The sequence below is a fragment of the Solea senegalensis genome, linkage group LG13 (genome assembly GCF_019176455.1).
Source record: "Solea senegalensis isolate Sse05_10M linkage group LG13, IFAPA_SoseM_1, whole genome shotgun sequence".
NCBI lineage: Eukaryota > Metazoa > Chordata > Actinopteri > Pleuronectiformes > Soleidae > Solea > Solea senegalensis.
The window spans coordinates 17544743-17562887 of record NC_058033.1 but is presented as its reverse complement, the minus strand read 5'-3'; the positions used below and the strand labels follow the sequence as shown (position 1 = coordinate 17562887).

Below are 18145 nucleotides of genomic sequence, written 5' to 3'. Positions count from 1 at the left end.
TTTTCTGCAAGCATCCTGTGAAAGTTCCATGTTATCTAGATCTTCTTGACATCAATCAGTATATGTAAAGAAATATCCATATCAAAACAACATTGATTAAATAGTTAGTTAGTCCATAAGTCACTAAAATAAATGTATAAGTCCACTTCCTACTGATTCAATAGCTTTGGGTTCATTTGTGTTTCATCATTTCTTTTCTTTCCCCATCAGGTGCTGTTTTGTATTCTTTTCAGGCTTCAGTAAAATAATGTAACTCTTTGGAGCAAACAGGCAGAACAATAAGCCAAAGCTGGAGGCCAAGATGGCAAATGACTCAACTGCATCTGCATAATTTCCAGGGGAGCTGATATAAGCAGGGATGAATGCCAGCCACACAGCACAGAAGATCAGCATGCTGAATGTGATGAACTTGGCCTCGTTGAAGTTTCCCGGCAACTTTCGGGCCATAAAAGCCAATACAAAGCACAGACAGGCCTGTAGACCAATATATCCAAGAACACACCAGAATGCCAGGCTAGAGCCCACACTACACTCCAGTATGATCTTTGAATGTTCATATTGTGTATTTCTGGATGGAAACGGGGGAACGTCAATGAGCCAAGCAGCACAGATAACCACCTGAACCAGAGTGCAGCTGGAGATGATGGTCCTCTGCTGCTTAGGCCCCAGCCACTTCATGATGTTGTGCCCTGGCCTGGTGGCAGTGAATGCAGCCAGTACCACCAGGGTCTTCCCCAGGATGCAGGAAATACACAGTGAAAATGTGATGCTAAAGGCAGTGTGGCGCAGCATGCAGGACCAATATGTTGGCTTTCCAATGAAAAGCAGAGAACACAGGAAACACAGAGTCAGTGCAAACAGTATGAAGAAACTCAGCTCAGAGTTATTCACACGGACGATGGCTGTGTGTCTGTGACAGAAGAAGACTCCACAGACAGCCAGAGTGAAGCAGGCGCCCACCACAGACATCACTGTAAGGGCTATTCCCAATGAATCAAAGGTCAAGTACTCCACTTTCTTGGAGATGCATGCTGTTCTGTCATTGTTTGACCAGAAATCCTCAAGGCAAATTGCACAATCTACTGAGTCTAAAGGGAAGAAAGTATGAACAATTGTCAGTATTGCATTTCTTCTGTACTACAATTGTAAGAATGGATTTACATTTTATTGTTCAGCTCAAACTCACTTGTCTGATTGCTAATTTTGCCACTGTCACATGGTACACAGTCAAAGCAGCAGATAGGCTCCCCACGACGGACAGCCTTCCGGGAGCCTGGAAGACAACTGGCACTGCACACAGATACTGGCACCTAGAGTGGAAAGACCATGTGCTGATATTGGTAAATTTTTATTGGTTAATCTTTTCACAGATGGAACATTCCTCCAAACCATCTTTCCAATTAAGTATTTGTTACTTCTAACAGTGTTTTGAGATTTATGTTGGTTTGATATATTTGGTCTGCAGATGTCAGTCTAAACGACAGGTATGCCAGTCGTCATCAAACAACTTTTTGATGGTCACATGGTTGTAAGGTGTACACTGAGGACTGGATTCCTTCCCATAAGCTTTTCCATAACCTGTGGTTCTGTTAAATATATTTAGCTGTAGATCTATGAGAGCTTGTTCAAAAATATTTAACGTCATGAAGAAAGACTCATTCATTGTCTACCGCTTTATCCTGCACATGAAGGTCGCGGGGAGCTGGAGCCAATCCCAACTGACGTGGGACAAAAAGGCGGAGTCAGGCCCAGGACGGGTCACCAGTCCAGCACACAGAGACAAACAACCATTCACGCTTACATTCCTTCAAGAAAGATCCATGAGGGAAACAGCAGTGGATAGTAGGTCACCAAACACATCATTGTCCAGCTGGGCTTTGAATCTCCGTTGTGTATGAAAATAAATATCAGATTCAGTCTGCTCTGTCCACCTGACTTACCTCCATCTCAACCTACAGAACTTCAACAGTTGGCATCTGATGAAGGAAAAAACACAGTGTGAGCAGCTTGCCTCACTCTGATGTCCTGCCCACATTATCCCGTCCTCCTGGATCAACAGCTCCTCTCCAACAGCCTTGGTTCCATCAAACAAACCCACGTTGACAAATTCAATGTTTCCTGCTGGGCCTCTCTGCCAGTTGATAATATCATAATAGGGTACAGAGTCGCCCTTGGCATCAAAGTCCACCATCTCACCAGCAATCTGAAAGTTCACTTCCTGGAGGTAATGTTGCAGCTTGAAAATTAAGAAATGCACTACATGAAACACTCAAATGTAACATAACGTTAACGTGAGCACATCTCATGGAAATTAACATATCTTTGTGTGTCTACAATGGAACAATAAACAATTTAAAAATATTCATAAAATATATTTCAATGTTAATGAAATATGTTTAATTTAGATATTGGATTTTTTTTTGTCAAAATTTAGATGCAACACAGAAAATATGTTTGCCACATGTACATTATACTGCATGACTTTGGTAAATGGGAAATTGTTATCATGGTCTGAGGTCCATCTGCAATTGTCATATCCATGCCTGGCAGACTAATTTTTTCCTGAATTTCCCCCTCCCTCCCTGTGGTGTCACTCTCTCACTAGGAGCAGGTCCCAGGCTCAGGCAGCTGCAGCTCACACCTGGTGCCAATCACCTCATCAAGTCCCTGCTCAAATACTCAAGCTTTCAAGCTACTCGCTGCCAGATCGTTTCCGTTCATGAGTGGTAAACTACGTCAGGCTGAAGTTTTCAAACTGATTCTTCCCAGTGCTTCTGTGAACTTGTTTCAGAAGATCCTCCAACCTGCTTGCTGCCTCCCTGGACCTGCTCCTTTCCCAGCTACCTGCCCGCTACCCTCCAACTGCCATCTTCAGCCCACCTCCTGCTAAACTTTTCCACCAAATAAACCTGTTTGTTGCTCAGCTCTAAGTCTGTGTCCTGGTCCTAACTCCCACTGGTTTTCCCAGCAATACTTACAAGGCCCACCACAGGGCTTTGACCCACAGTTTGTAATAGTAAAACAATAGTGGATTATGCCATACCTGCCAAGGGTGTATGTTGTTGCTCTGAGCACATGAGTTGTTCTGGAAAGGCCCCCTCCCTGGCTGACAGAGAAGGAGGTTGTGCAGGGAATGAGCAATTGCATATACAGCCTTATATACATTATAGGCGATTCTAGGGCTGGATGTATTCATGTAGGCTGAGTGCTGTTCCAGCAGAGACTCCTGCCCTGAGCAGGGCGGCATCTGGGTGACAGAGGATGGAAAATAACTGCAACCATACAGAGACTCCCACAGCTCATGCACCAGGACATTGTCAGGATATCTCTTAGGGTTTACTGTCTGCAGGAAGTCACCCAGTCTGGAGATATGACCTTTTCTGACGCCAAACCCAATGGTTCCTCCCAAGTACGGGTAATACTCTCTCCCTGAAAAGACTGATGCTGTGACCAAGGCTTCACTTGCCACCCACTGTATTCCAGTGATGTTCTGAGTCATGTAGTCTCTCAAGAAAGGTGTCATCTCCCCCTCAGCTGCAAATACCACCACCACTTTTGCAGTAGAGCTACGCATCACCTTTACAGAGGGTCAGATAATGTAGATGACAGGGTTTTACACAGAGACATAATCAAAACTGAGTGACAATGAGAAAAACTCATGTACACAGTGAAATTTAACTAGTACTTCTATAGACCTTAATATAAGGCGATATTTCAGGTGTTATAGGTTATACTTTTTTTGCCAATGTCATGTCATGTTTTTGTTTACTTATTTCCTGTTGTATGGTGGTACTAACATTGTCTCTTGACTTCACACCCTGAATTTTCCAACCATTGACATTTTCTAATCTGCCCCAATAATTTCACCTGTGACATTATTCATCTATTGATCTAATATGGGCCTGATGAGATAAATGGATGAAAGTGAGACAAAGATACAGTTTTTTGTGTGTCTAAATTTAATGACGATTTAATGACAAGGAGGTCCATGTGCTTTTATGGCTCTATGAGTTAATATGTTAACGCTTTAAAAGCTTTTGTTTAGATTTTGTTATAGGAACACATCACCACTCTACCCAGCCCCTAGTGTTTCAGAGGGTGTTATTATTTATCACATTATCAGTCTTTCAACTGAGTCTACATGCTGATGTTTCTTTGGGCAAGACACATCACATTACTGTGCTGGCAGTCTGTGAATGGGTATGAAAGATGTGTGACACAAAATGTGCTCCACATAGATGCAATGTATAAAGGTGTGAATGGGTTGAATGACATAAACTGTAGTGTAAAGCAGCTTTTACTGGTCATCAAGACTAGAATTACTGTATTTAAATACAGACCACTTAAAGGTAGAAGTAAACAGTGCACACAGCATTTTCATACCTTCATTATCCTAAGTCCCGCCTGGCGATTGTAGGGCAGAGGAATCATTTCTTGGTACGCTACACATACTTTGGTTTCCTGTAATTCGCTCAGTAAACCTTTTGCAGCAAAGCGGCCATAATCATTGTCTTCTCGCAGCAGCCCCACCCAAGTCCAGTTAAAGTGCACTAGCAGCCGTGCAAAGGCTTTTACCTGGGCTCAACAGAAAAAGACAATAAACTCAGTTTCAAACCAGGAAAGTTTCAAAAACTTGATGAAAGAAAGCAACATCTTCATAAATTATTTGGTTTTGTGCCCTGTTATAACATGTCTGTATCCTTTGTTTGTTAGGGACGCCACATGTAAGCATTGTTCAATCTTAATAAAATGCAAACTGTGCTGTGGTTTCTAAGACTCTGAAACAAGCAGAAAGACTAACAATGGAAAAGACATTGGCAAACATCAATAATAAAGATTATAACAATACATATATAAATAACAAATTTAAATATTATCATCAGACCATATAATATTATTATTATGACCAAATCAGAAAAGAAGACAAACTGAATATTAGAAAGAGAAAAAGTTATATATTTAAATCCATGGATTTAACCCTCAATGGATTTCTCAAATATTACCTGTTGTTTGAATTTTATAGTTTAAAGCTCTAAAGGTAGTTATAATTAAAAAAATATATATGTTGAGCTTTGGATGAAAACAATAACTGACCACACATTTTACATTTTACCTGGTAGTCATCACTAGGAATTACTCTGAAGAAGGTTGGATATTTTCGTCTGTCTGACAAACATGCACATGAAGAAGTGTAGCTGATCTGTGTAAAAACAGAGTGCAGTGTTACTGAGAAAATAATACATTTTCTGGGATGATTGACATGAATAAAGGTCACTTTTACCATGGGGATCCTGAATGGCTGCAGGATTCTTGAAACAACAATAGACTGAGGTGATGCAGAACCGCCAATCACAGCGAGGAGTGACGAGGCATTTGTGCACATAGAAGAGTTTTCTTCAGTCACCCTGTTCAGCATCGATAAAACAGCTCTCTTTCCTGTCAGTGGATATCCACATGAATCAAAGATTGTGTAGCCCAGAGTGTGATTCGGCAACAGTGCTGGATTTTGGTTTATCTCCTCCACTGCCAGTCTCATAGTCTGAGCCCACCGGAAAGCCCTGGGATAAAGTCTGTGGCTGATACAGATAAACGTAGTCTGTTCATATAAAAACTCTAATGTTTATAAACACATTCTGTCTAGTCTATTTTATATTAAGAGTGCAAAATAAGACATAATTTACAGGAACAAGTAAGTATAATCATCCCACTATCAACTATGAAACTCACCCATTGCAATTTATTGGTGGTGGTCTGTAGGTGCCATTAAGGTCTGGCATTTTCAGACTAAAATGAAGGGGGAAAATCCCACCAATGACATAGTCACCCTGGACCACAAATCCTGGCTGGAAGCTGTTTAGAAGAGTGCACTTTGAGGCTGCTGGTGGAGCTTCAGTGGTGATGCTGGAAAGTGAGCTATCAGTTAAAGTGAGGACACTGACAGAGTAAAGCAAAGAAAATAAAGCCAGTGAAGTCATAATGTTTCACTGGGCTGAGGAGAGAATGAGAGGGAGAGAGCAAAAGATAAGGCACTTTATAAAGGCTACAGTATCACACCTTCTCAGTCTTGCATCTTATTAATGACAGAGTGGCTTTGGATTGGACAGTAGTCCACAATCAGGAACTAAAGTGGGTTAATGCAAACTGTGCGGTAAAAGCACCCTAAACAAAGAAAAAAAACAAAGACAAATAAAACAAACAGCAGTGCATTTGCATGATCACTATGCAACACAACATTCAGATTACCTATGTAAACTCTTGATCATTTTTTTTTTTTAATTTCTTAAAAGATTCTGAGGGTTATGGAACAAGTAGAAAGTACAAAGAACATGTGCTAAAGTTTTGGCCGTAACCCACACCAGAAACTCTCTCTCACTAACCAGAGCAACAATAACAGACACATGCACATAGCTCCCTTAGCTTAAAGACACAGTGCACAGAACAGCTCACTGGAACACACACGTTCCTTAGGGGTCATTACACTGCCCCCAACAGTAAGTTCCTTGACCCTGAGGGAACAGTAAAATCTCTGAACCGGGAGAACCTGGGTTCAAGCCTCAGTTTGAAAAAGGGCCTTTCTGCATGGAGTTCTGCATGCTATAAAGTGACCGTGGGAGTGAATGGTTGTTTGTCTCTATATGTGGCCTTGTGATGAGTTGAGTTGAGTTTGGTACATAGTGGTATACAGTCAGAAATATATGAAAGAACAGAGGCTTTGCTTCTATCTCAGCTAAAAAAACTTGTATAGAGGCATGTATGTATTGTTACTACAGGTATAGGATAATGTATTACCAACAGTAGTTACAGTATGAAATTCAAGGAACAGAACATCCAACACTATAGCAGATTGAGTCATTAATGTACCCACTATTGACTCTTTATTCACACTTCACACTTTATTCTACAAATTAGAAACGGTGTACAGTTGGAAGTTCTTGGAGAGTTTTAGCTCAGTTGAGTTCTGTTATGATTATCTTTTACTCACAACCCTAAAATGTATCAAACTTCAGAGACCACCCTATACTCTGACATGTTCAGCTGTGTGTGGTGTGTCTTAAGTCATTGGGTCGTTGAACAGCACTCCTGAAGTCATTTTCATCTCTGCAGCCTCACAACAACAATGGACCTCTACAGTTCTGGATGGAGATGGATGTTTTCTTCTCCTTCATCTCTGTGACACAATAACCATCAGTTGTATATATGTTATTTTTTAAGAGGACTATTCACTGACATTTGAACAACTTTTTAATGAAAAAAATTGTGTCTGGCTCCTTCTATAAGAACCAGTTTTACAAAAATCATAAACCCCCAAAGCAATCAGAGAAAACACGTAGGGATGTTGCTTCTGATCACATAGTTTGTGACTCATATTGAACTGTCGTTTCACAGATCAAAGGAAATCTTCTATCTCACTAGGTAATTGCATCCGTGCTAAGAGCAGTGGTGCTATAAGGAAATAAATAAATGTGAAACAAGATACGAAAAGTTAACACAGATAAATCACTTATACGAACATGAACAGCCACAGGTCTATATATATATATATATATGTATGTTTGTGTGTAACTGGAAGGTTGTGGGTTCAATTCCAAGCTCTGCTAGTTTACATGGACTGAAACTTTACCCCACATTGCCCCTGAGGGCTGTGGCAGCAGTGTAGTGTAAAGTAGCTAGAATTCATCAAGACTGGAAGTGCTTTATAAATGCAGACCATTTATCTATTTTTGCACTATTTCTGTCAACTCTATACAAACTCTGATACAAAGTATTTCCCAAAGTATTTACTTGCTCTGTGCAAAGGGGCTTTCCATTAACTGGTGAGAGCTGGTACAAATATTCAACAGCTATGAAGGAGACTTTGCCAAAGGTGGAAATATCACTGCATTGTTTATTTTGTTGTAGTCTACCAAAGTTTATGATCTACCATAGAAATGACAAGGAACCAATACTTCTATGTCATTTTGTTACACATATGTAATCACTGCTTTACTGCAAGCATCCTGTGAAGGTTACATGTTATCTCAATCTTCTTGACATCCATGAATATCTGTAAAAAAATATCAATATCAAAGCAATATTGATTAATAAACATGTTTTTTTAAATGGTTAGTTATCTATAAGTCACTGAAAGAGTCCAGTGCCTACTGACTCCTTTTATTGCCTCCACTGATGACCAACTGAGTCATCACAGACATACCCACACAGATACACCAAGCAAGCACTGGGGTTATAACAGTCATTTTTACTAGAATCAATATCTGTAAAGAACTATCAAAATCAAAGCAACGTTGAATAATTATTAATTAATGTTTTTTGAATGGTTAGTAATCAATAGGTCACTGTAAGAGTCCACTTCTTACTGACTCAATAACTTTGGGTTCATTTGTGTTTCATCATTTCTTTTCTTTCCCCATCAGGTGCTGTTTTGTATTCTTTTCAGGCTTCAGTAAAATAATGTAACTCTTTGGAGCAAACAGGCAGAACAATAAGCCAAAGCTGGAGGCCAAGATGGCAAATGACTCAACTGCATCTGCATAATTTCCAGGGGAGCTGATATAAGCAGGGATGAATGCTAGCCACACAGCACAGAAGATCAGCATGCTGAATGTGATGAACTTGGCCTCGTTGAAGTTTCCCGGCAACTTTCGGGCCATAAAAGCCAATACAAAGCACAGACAGGCCTGTAGACCAATATATCCAAGAACACACCAGAATGCCAGGCTAGAGCCCACACTACACTCCAGTATGATCTTTGAATGTTCATATTGTGTATTTCTGGATGGAAACGGGGGAACGTCAATGAGCCAAGCAGCACAGATAACCACCTGAACCAGAGTGCAGCTGGAGATGATGGTCCTCTGCTGCTTAGGCCCCAGCCACTTCATGATGTTATGCCCTGGCCTGGTGGCAGTGAATGCAGCCAGTACCACCAGGGTCTTCCCCAGGATGCAGGAAATACACAGTGAAAATGTGATGCTAAAGGCAGTGTGGCGCAGCATGCAGGACCAATATGTTGGCTTTCCAATAAAAAGGAGAGAACACAGGAAACACAGAGTCAGTGCAAACAGTATGAAGAAACTGAGCTCAGAGTTATTCACACGGACGATGGCTGTGTGTCTGTGACAGAAGAAGACTCCACAGACAGCCAGAGTGAAGCAGGCGCCCACCACAGACATCACTGTCAGGGCTATTCCCAATGAATCGAAGGTCAAGTACTCCACTTTCTTGGAGATGCAGGCTGTTCTGTCGTTGTTTGACCAGAAGTCCTCAGGACAAATTGTACAATCTACTGAATCTAAAGGGAAGAAAGTATGAACAATTTTCAGTATTGCATTACTTCTGTACTACAATCGTAAGAATGGATTTGCTTTGACATTTTATTGTTCAGCTCAAACTCACTTGTCTGATTGCTAATTTTGCCACTGTCACATGGTACACAGTCAAAGCAACAGATAGGCTCCCTACGACGGACAGCCTTTCGGAAACCTGGAAGACAACTGGCACTGCACACAGACACTGGCACCTAGAGTGGAGAGCACATTTAACCTGATATTGTTAAATGTTATTGGTTGATATATTAAGAGATGGAAAATTCCTCATAACCACTTGCCAGTTAAGTATTTGTTACTTCTAGTTTCTCAGTTTTTTTGAGTTTTATGTTGGTTAGATTTGGTCTGAAGATGTCAGTCTAGACTACACGTATGCAGGTAGTCATCAAACAACTTTTTGGTAGTCACATGATTATACGATGTACACTGAGGACTGGGTTCCTGCCTATAAGCTAATCCATAACCTGTGGTTCTGTTAAATATATTTAGCCTTAGATCTATGGGAGCTCTTTCGGAAGTATTTAATGTCATGAAGAAAGATTCATTCATCGTCTACTGCTTTATCCTGCACACGAAGGTCACGGGGAGCTGGAGCCAATCCCAGCTGACAGGACAAAAGGCAGAGTCAGACCCAGGAGGGCTCACCAGTCCAGCACACAGAGACAAACAACCATTGGTTACATTCCATACAGAAAGATCCATGAGGAAAACAACAGTGGATAGTCAATCACCAAACACATCATAGTCCAGCTGGGCTTTGAATCTCTGTTGTGTATGAAAACAAATGACCCTGTATCAGATCCAGTCTGTTCTGTCCACCTGACTTACCTCCATCTCAACCTACAGAACTTCAACAGTTGGCATCTGATGAAGGTAAAAACACAGTGTGAGCAGCTTGCCTCACTCTGATGTCCTGCCCACATTATTCCGTCCTCCTGGATCAACAGCTCCTCTCCAACATCCTTGGTTCCATCAAACAAACCCACATTGACAAATTCAATGTTTCCTTCTGGGCCTCTTTGCCAACTAATAATATCATAATAGGGTACAGAGTCACCCTTGGCATCAAAGTCCACCTCCTCACCAGCAATCTGAAAGTTCACTTCCTGGAGGTAGTGTTGCAGCTTGAAAATTAGGAAATGCACAAAATTAAACACTGAATTGCATTGAACAAGGTTTGCAGTAAAATGTTGTCTTCCAGAGCTTCCCTGTCTTCAGAGTTTTGAGTTTTCAAGGCCCCTAAAAATCCACAATGAATATTGATTGACACTTGTCACCATAAGTGAGAAGTCCAGTGCTGTGTTTACAATGGAACAATAAACAATTTAAAAATATTCATGAACATATTTCATTAATATTTAAATATATTTTAATTATATGGATATGGGTATGGATATGTACAGTATGTTACATGATTTTAGTAAATGGGAGATGTTATTGTGGTCTGAGGTCCATCTGCAATACTTACAAGGCCCACCACAAGGCTTTGACCCGCAGTTTGTAATGGTAAAAAAATAGTGGATTATACAGTACCTGCCAAGGGTGTATGTTGTTGCTCTGAGCACATGAGTTGTTCTGGAAAGGCCCCCTCCCTGGGTGACAGAGAAGGAGGTTGTGCAGGGAATGAGCAATGGCATATACAGCCTTATATACATTATAGGCTACTCTAGGGCTGGATGTATTCATGTAGGCTGAGTTCTGTTCCAGCAGAGTCTCCTGCCCTGAGCAGGGTGGCATCTGGGTGACAGAGGATGGAAAAGGACTGCAACCATACAGAGACTCCCATAGCTCATGCACCAGGACATTGTTAGGATATCTCTCAGGGTTTATTGTCTGCAGGAAGTCACCCAGTCTGGAGATATGACCTTTTTTGATGCCAAACCCAATGGTTCCTCCCAAGTAAGGGTAATACTCTCTCCCTGAAAAGACTGATGCTGTGATCCAGGCTTCACTTGCCACCCACTGTATTCCAGTGATGTTCTGAGTCATGTAGTCTCTCAAGAAAGGTGTCATCTCCCCCTCAGCAGCAAATACCACCACCACTTTTGCAGTAGAGCTACGCATCACCTTTACAGAGGGTCAGATAATGTAGATGACAGGGTTTTACAAGGAGACAAAACAAAACTGAGTGACAATAAGAAAAACCCAGATGTACACTATGAAAAAGAACTAATATTTCTGCAGACCTTAGTATGTTTCAGGTGTTCATTTTGAAGAATTTTCTTTTGGCCAAGTCAGGTCACGTTTTTGTTTACATGATTCATCACTCCCTATTGTATTTTAGCACTAATTGTCTCTTGACTTCACACCCTGTATTTTGTCACCATTGAGATTTTATGCTCTGCCCAAATAGTTTCAGTGTGACATTTTTCATCTTCCTCGTGTTATGACCCTCTTCATTTTCTGGACATTGTCTCGCGTTTTGTGACCCTTTTGTCATTTTTGATTGAAAGCACATGCACTGACCCATTGTGGACATAGTTAAATCATGTCTTAGGATTTATTTTTATTGATACATGGTCTGAGAGTTACAATTCAAATCATGACAAATAGATTATAATGCATTATAAGCTTGGGATGCATAAAATATTACTACAAATAATATTTGTAGTAAAATGCCAGACGAGATGTACACCACCGCACACCACAAACTCGCACTCCAAGGTTTGCTCACAACTTGGCAGCCCTGCTAGTCTACATGCTGATGTTCTTTGGGCAAGACACTTAACCTCACAGTACTGTACCAGCAGTGTGAATCCGTATGAACTATGTTTGACACAAAAACTGTACGGTAAAGCAGCTTTGACTGGTCATCAACAGTAGAAATGCTCTATATAAATACAGACCTCTTAAAGGTATAAGTCAACAGTGCCCACAGTGTTTTCATACCTTCATTATCCTTAGTCCCCCCTGGTGATTGTACAGCAGAGGAATCATTTCTTGGTACGCTACACATACTTTGGTTTCCTGTAATTCTCTCAGTAAACCTTTTGCAGCAAAGCGGCCATAATCATGGTCTCCTCGCAGCAGCCCCACCCAAGTCCAGTTAAAGTGCACCAGCATCCGTGCAATGGCTTTCACCTGGGGTCAACAAAAAAAAAACAATCAACTCACCCAGTTTAGTTTTAAAGACATTAAAAAAACGTTCACAAGTAAAAAGCAATACCTTCATAAATTATTTGGTTTTGTGCCCTGCTACAACATGTATGTATTATGTAAACGATAAAGAATGGAAGTTTGGCAGAACAAAGAAATATGGATGTATTATTGACAGGGATGGCACATACAGCATAAGCATTGTTCCATCGAAATAAAATGTAAGCAGTGCTGTATATATAAGTGAAAAAGTGAAAAAGATATCAACAAACAAATCAATAATAAAGATTATAACATCAACAAAGATTATGATAATGACCAAACCTGAAAAGAGCACTAACATCATATAAGAAAGAGGAAAACTTATATATTTAAATGCATTTCTCAGTGTTTAAAAAATTGCCTCTAGTTTATATCTTTATAGCTTTAAAGGTAGCTGTAATAATTATTTCTGATGACAGAGTAGTAAATTTGTTCAGCTTTGACCAAAAACAATAACTGACCACATGTTTTACATTTTACCTGGTAGTCATCACTAGGAATTACTCTGAAGAAGGTTGGATATTTTTGTCTGTCTGACAAACATGCACATGAAGCAGCGTAGCTGATCTGTATGAAAGCAAAGTGCAGTGTTACTGAGAAAATAATAATATTTTTGTGATGATTGACATAAATAAAAGTCACTATTACCATGGGGATCCTGAATGGCTGCAAGATTCTTGACACAACAATAGACTGAGCAGATCCAGAAGGCCCAATCACAGCGAGGAATGACGAGGCATTAGTGCACATAGAAGTGTTTTCCTCACTCACGCCATTCAGCATTGATAAAACAGCTCTCTGTCCTGTCAGTGGATATCCACATGAATCAAAGATTTTGTAGCCCAGAGTGTAATTCCACAACAGCAATGGATTCTGGTTTATCTCCTCAACTGCCAGTCTCATAATCTGAGCCCACCGGAAAGCCCTGGGATCAAATCTGTGGCCGATACAGATGAATGTAGTCTATTCATTTGAAAAGACTAATGATGATAAACACATTCAGTCTACTCCATCTTGAATTAAGAGTGCAAAATTAGACATCATTTAAAAGTAAGTAAAATCCTCCCAATATCATCTATGAAACTCACCCACTGCAATTTATTGGTGGAGGTCTGTAGATGCCGTTAAAGTCTGGCATGTTCAGATTAAAATGAAGGGGGAAAATCCCTCCAATGACATAGTCACCTTGGATCACAAATCCTGGCTGGAAGCTGTTTAGAAGAGTGCATTTTGAGGCTGTTGGTCGAGCTGCAGTGGTGATGTGGAAAAGTGAGCTGAAAACAGAGTAGAGCAAAGAAAATAAAGCAAGTGAAGTCATAATGTTTCACTGGGCTGAGGAGAGAATGAGAAGGACAGAGCAAACAATAAGGCACTTTATAAAGGCTACAGTATCACACCTTCTGAGTCTTGCATCATATTTATGACAGCGTTGCTTTGGATTGGACAGTAGTTCACAATCAGAAACTAAAGTCGGGTAATGCAAACTGTGGGGAAAAAGCTAAGGCCCTAAACAAAGCAATAACAAAAGACGATACACAAATAAATAATATTGAACCTGTTATTATTATTATTTATTATTATATTATTATTAACAGTTTGGTCAATGTCAAAAAGATGCAAGTAAAGACTTGACTACTTTACTTCATCACAGAGCTCATTTTGTCATGACCCCAGGAACTTTTCTCCTAGTCTTAAATGACATTCACTCTTGAGTTTTTCCTTTTCATATTAAGGTGTTTTTGTCCCTGTTTATTATTTCTGTCATATTTTCAAGTACTTCATATCAGTAATTTTGTGCTAAAATTATTCCATGGTGCTCCGTACAAACTGAAGTGGCACCACATTGGCAAATGGTACAAGGTTTCATTTACAGTACATGCATGAAATTTGGCAGGGTATTCAGACCAAGAACTAGTCAAAGATCAAGTGAACTACTGAGTTAAACTCGTAAAAACTTGTACATAACATCAGCGTGATCTTTAAACATTGAACATGAAAATTTACCAAAACTTCCAAGCTACCTTACAGGGTGTGGCTGTGGCACAGCAATGAATTTGCATGATCACAATGAAAAGAAAAATTTGTATTTCCTAAGTATAACACATGATGTTGTATTAAAAAAAAACCTCTTGGTCTTCATCATCATCATCTACAGAGGGTCGCGGGGGGTGCTGTGCCAATCTCAGCTACATCGGGAGATAGGCGGGGTACACCCTGGGCAGTTCGCCAGTCCATCGCAGGGCCACACACAGCTAGAGACAAACAACCATTCACTCTCACATTCACTCCTACAGTCAATTTAGAGTGTCCAATTCACCTAATCCAAACATTGCATGTTTTTGGACTGTGGGAGGAAGCCGGAGAACCCGGAGAGAACCCACGCACACACGGGGAGAACATGCAAACTCCATGCAGAAAGGCCCTTGTTGCAACCGGGGCTCGAACCCGGGTCTTCTTGCTGCAAGGCGAGAGTGTTAACCACTATACGACCGTGTGGCCCACCTCTTGGTCTTGTCCAATGCAATTATTTTCAGTGTCTGCAGGGACTGAACACACCACTTGCAATTGGTCCCAAGCAAAGCCATCTCCATGCTGTCCTGCAGCTGCCTGGCATAGTCTGGCCCAGACGGTGTGGCTGTGTGTCCGGTGGCAAACCAAAGGCCAGTTCTGCAGGTGTCCTCAGCTCCCTGCCCATCATTAGCTGAGCAGGCGGGCACATGGTCGAATCCTGGACCCCTGACTGGTTGGCCATGAGTACAAGGAGAAAATGGGTGTTGGGCCAGTGGTCTGCTGTAAGGATGGCTAACTGCTGGGCGAGAGTCCTGTTTAAACGTTCCACCATGCCATCGCTTTGGGGGTGAGGTGGAGTTGTGTGGGTTTTCTGCATCCCAAGGCACTCGCACATGGCAGTGAACACCTTGGATTCAAAATTCCTTCCCTGGTCACTATGCACAGTCTCAGCCGTGCTAAACATCTCTTCCACTAAGGTGTCGCCACGATCTCAGCCTCCTGGTCCGGGATGGCATAGGCTTCAGGTCACTTCAGAATAGAACATAACAATTTCCCTGGTCCGTACTGGGTAAAGGGCCCATAATGTGCACAGCCACCCTTTCCATAGGGGTGCTTTCTTGTTGGGCCTTTTAAGTTGGGTCTGGTGAGTGGGGGTGGGCCAGTCCTTGATGGCACCATTTTTTCCCTTACAGTGTGTCGACGCCATATCGGCCCAGTTTGTGGCCCAGCAACTCCACCTCCCTCCTTAGGAAGTGGCACTTGTCGGGGTGCAACTTGAGGCCTGCAGCTGCCACTCTCTCCAAAACGTGTTCCATAGAGTCCAACACCTCCTCAGAGGACCTCCCATGAATCAATAGGTCATCCAGGTACACAAGACACTGCTGACAAGGCACATTTAACATACTGTCCATCAATCTCTCAAAATAGGCCGGGGCATTACAAAGGCCAAAGCTAAGGACTTTGAAGTGCCATAGCCCTCTTCTGGTGCAAAACACAGTCTTCGGTTTAGACTCTGGGGACAATGGAATCAGCCAGTACCCACTCCAGAGGTCTAGCTTGGAGAACCAGGAAGAACCCCCCACCAAGTCCAAGGATTTCTGGGAAGGGGGTATGAATCTTTCTTTGTGACCTTATGTAGTCACAAAGAAAGATTCATCCGTGTGCTATTTTTCTTAGGCACTATCACCACAGCAGAGGCCCATGAGCTATTGGACAGCTGAATGATGCCGGCTTTCAGCATCTTCTCCAGCTCCTTGTGAGCAGCGTCCTGGTAAGCCAGGGTAAGGTGAGAAGGACACATTTTAAGGGGTCGAGCATCACCTGTGTTCCACCAGGTGTGTTAGACCCACCTCACTCTAATTGAGGGCAAAAATATCGTTAAATCACAACAGAACCAGTGTTGTTTTTGGAAGCCATTCTAGATTTAGTCTTAGTTTTAGTCTTTTGGACAAAAATGCTTATTAGTTTTAGTCATATTTAGTCATTTCTATATGTGACAGTTTTAATCCAGTTGTAGTTGAGGAAAATTTAAAAAGGTTTTAGTCAGTTTTACTGTATTTTCCAGACTACATGTCGCACTGCAGTATTAGTTGCATCTGTCAAAAAATAAGCCATGAAGAGGAAAAAAACATATATAAGTCACATCAGTCTATGAGTCACATTTATTTTTATGATGTCAAATGTGAGGAGGAATGCACGGAAATTGTCGACCTTGGCTTGGAAGTCCGGTGGCAGTTTCTGACACATCGTGGCACTGCATGAAGTGATAGCACTAAGAAGGCCCGCCATCAAAATCAGTAGGAGTAGATGTTGCTGTCCCTCAAACGAAATAAAAATCCAATCCAGGGCGTCTCAGCCTCCTGAGGAAGTACAGACGCTGGTGTGCCTTCTCAATTTTGATAGTCACATGATTATAAGGTGTATACTGAGGACTGGGTTCCTGCCTATAAGCTAATCCATAACCTGTGGTTCTGTTAAATATATTTAGCCTTAGATCTATGGGAGCTCTTTCAGAAGTATTTAATGTCATGAAGAAAGATTGATTCATCGTATACTGCTTTATCCTGCACATGAAGGTCGTGGGGAGCTGGAGCCAATCCCAGCTGACAGAAGACAAAAGGCAGAGTCAGACCCAGGAGGGCTCACCAGTCCAGCACACAGAGACAAACAACCATTCAGTCTTACATTCTATACAGAAAGATCCATGAGGAAAACAACAGTGGATAGTCAATCACCAAACACATCATAGTCCAGCTGGGCTTTGAATCTCCGTTGTGTATGAAAACAAATGACCCTGTATCAGATCCAGTCTGTTCTGTCTACCTGACTTACCTCCATCTCAACCTACAGAACTTCAACAGTTGGCATCTGATGAAGGTAAAAACACAGTGTGAGCAGCTTGCCTCACTCTGATGTCCTGCCCACTTTATCCCGTCCTCCTGGATCAACAGCTCCTCTCCAACAGCCTTGGTTCCATCAAACAAACCCACATTGACAAATTCAATGTTTCCTTCTGGGCCTCTCTGCCAGTTGATAATATCATAATAGGGTACAGAGTCACCCTTGGCATCAAAGTCCACCTCCTCACCAGCAATCTGAAAGTTCACTTCCTGGAGGTAATGTTGCAGCTTGAAAATTAGGAAATGAACAAATTAAACACTGAATTGCATTGAACAAGGTTTGCAGTAAAATGTTGTCTTGCAGAGCTTCCCAGTCTTCAGAGTTTTGAGTTTTCAAGGCCCCTAAAAATCCACAATCAATATTGATTGACATTGATTGACACTCTTTGCCATAAGTGAGATGTCCAGTGCTGTGTTTACAATGGAACAATAAACAATTTAAAAATATTCATGAATATATTTCATTTAGATTTAAATTTTAACTATATGGATATGGGTATGGATATGTACAGTATGTTACATGATTTTAGTAAATGGGAGATTATTTTTGTGGTCTGAGGTCCATCTACAATACTTACAAAGCCCACCACAAGGCTTTGACCCACAGTTTGTAATGGTAAAGAAATAGTGGATTATACAGTACCTGCCAAGGGTGTATGTTGTTGCTCTGAGCACATGAGTTGTTCTGGAAAGGTCCCCTCCCCGGCTGACAGAGAAGGAGGTTGTGCAGGGAATGAGCAATGGCATATACAGCCTTATATACATTATAGG

At 41.4% G+C, this 18145-nt stretch overlaps 2 protein-coding genes across 2 annotated transcripts; both read right to left on the bottom strand.

Annotated features, from left to right (window-relative positions):
- Positions 1 to 96: 96 nt before the first annotated feature.
- On the bottom strand, positions 97 to 5975 carry LOC122780024 (extracellular calcium-sensing receptor-like). Its single transcript, XM_044042783.1, has 9 exons — positions 5728 to 5975; positions 5282 to 5570; positions 5114 to 5200; positions 4384 to 4575; positions 3308 to 3577; positions 3044 to 3247; positions 2017 to 2236; positions 1187 to 1303; positions 97 to 1082 (listed from the first exon to the last, which is right to left on the bottom strand). Exons 1-9 carry the CDS (start codon positions 5973 to 5975, stop codon positions 187 to 189), a joined length of 2523 nt encoding a protein of 840 aa, XP_043898718.1. The 3' UTR covers positions 97 to 186.
- Positions 5976 to 7865: 1890 nt separating this feature from the next.
- On the bottom strand, positions 7866 to 13938 carry LOC122780029 (extracellular calcium-sensing receptor-like). Its single transcript, XM_044042788.1, has 8 exons — positions 13553 to 13938; positions 13113 to 13401; positions 12945 to 13031; positions 12216 to 12407; positions 10860 to 11393; positions 10248 to 10450; positions 9601 to 9602; positions 7866 to 9283 (listed from the first exon to the last, which is right to left on the bottom strand). Exons 1-8 carry the CDS (start codon positions 13780 to 13782, stop codon positions 8391 to 8393), a joined length of 2430 nt encoding a protein of 809 aa, XP_043898723.1. The 5' UTR covers positions 13783 to 13938; the 3' UTR covers positions 7866 to 8390.
- Between the last annotated feature and the right edge of the window lie 4207 nt (positions 13939 to 18145).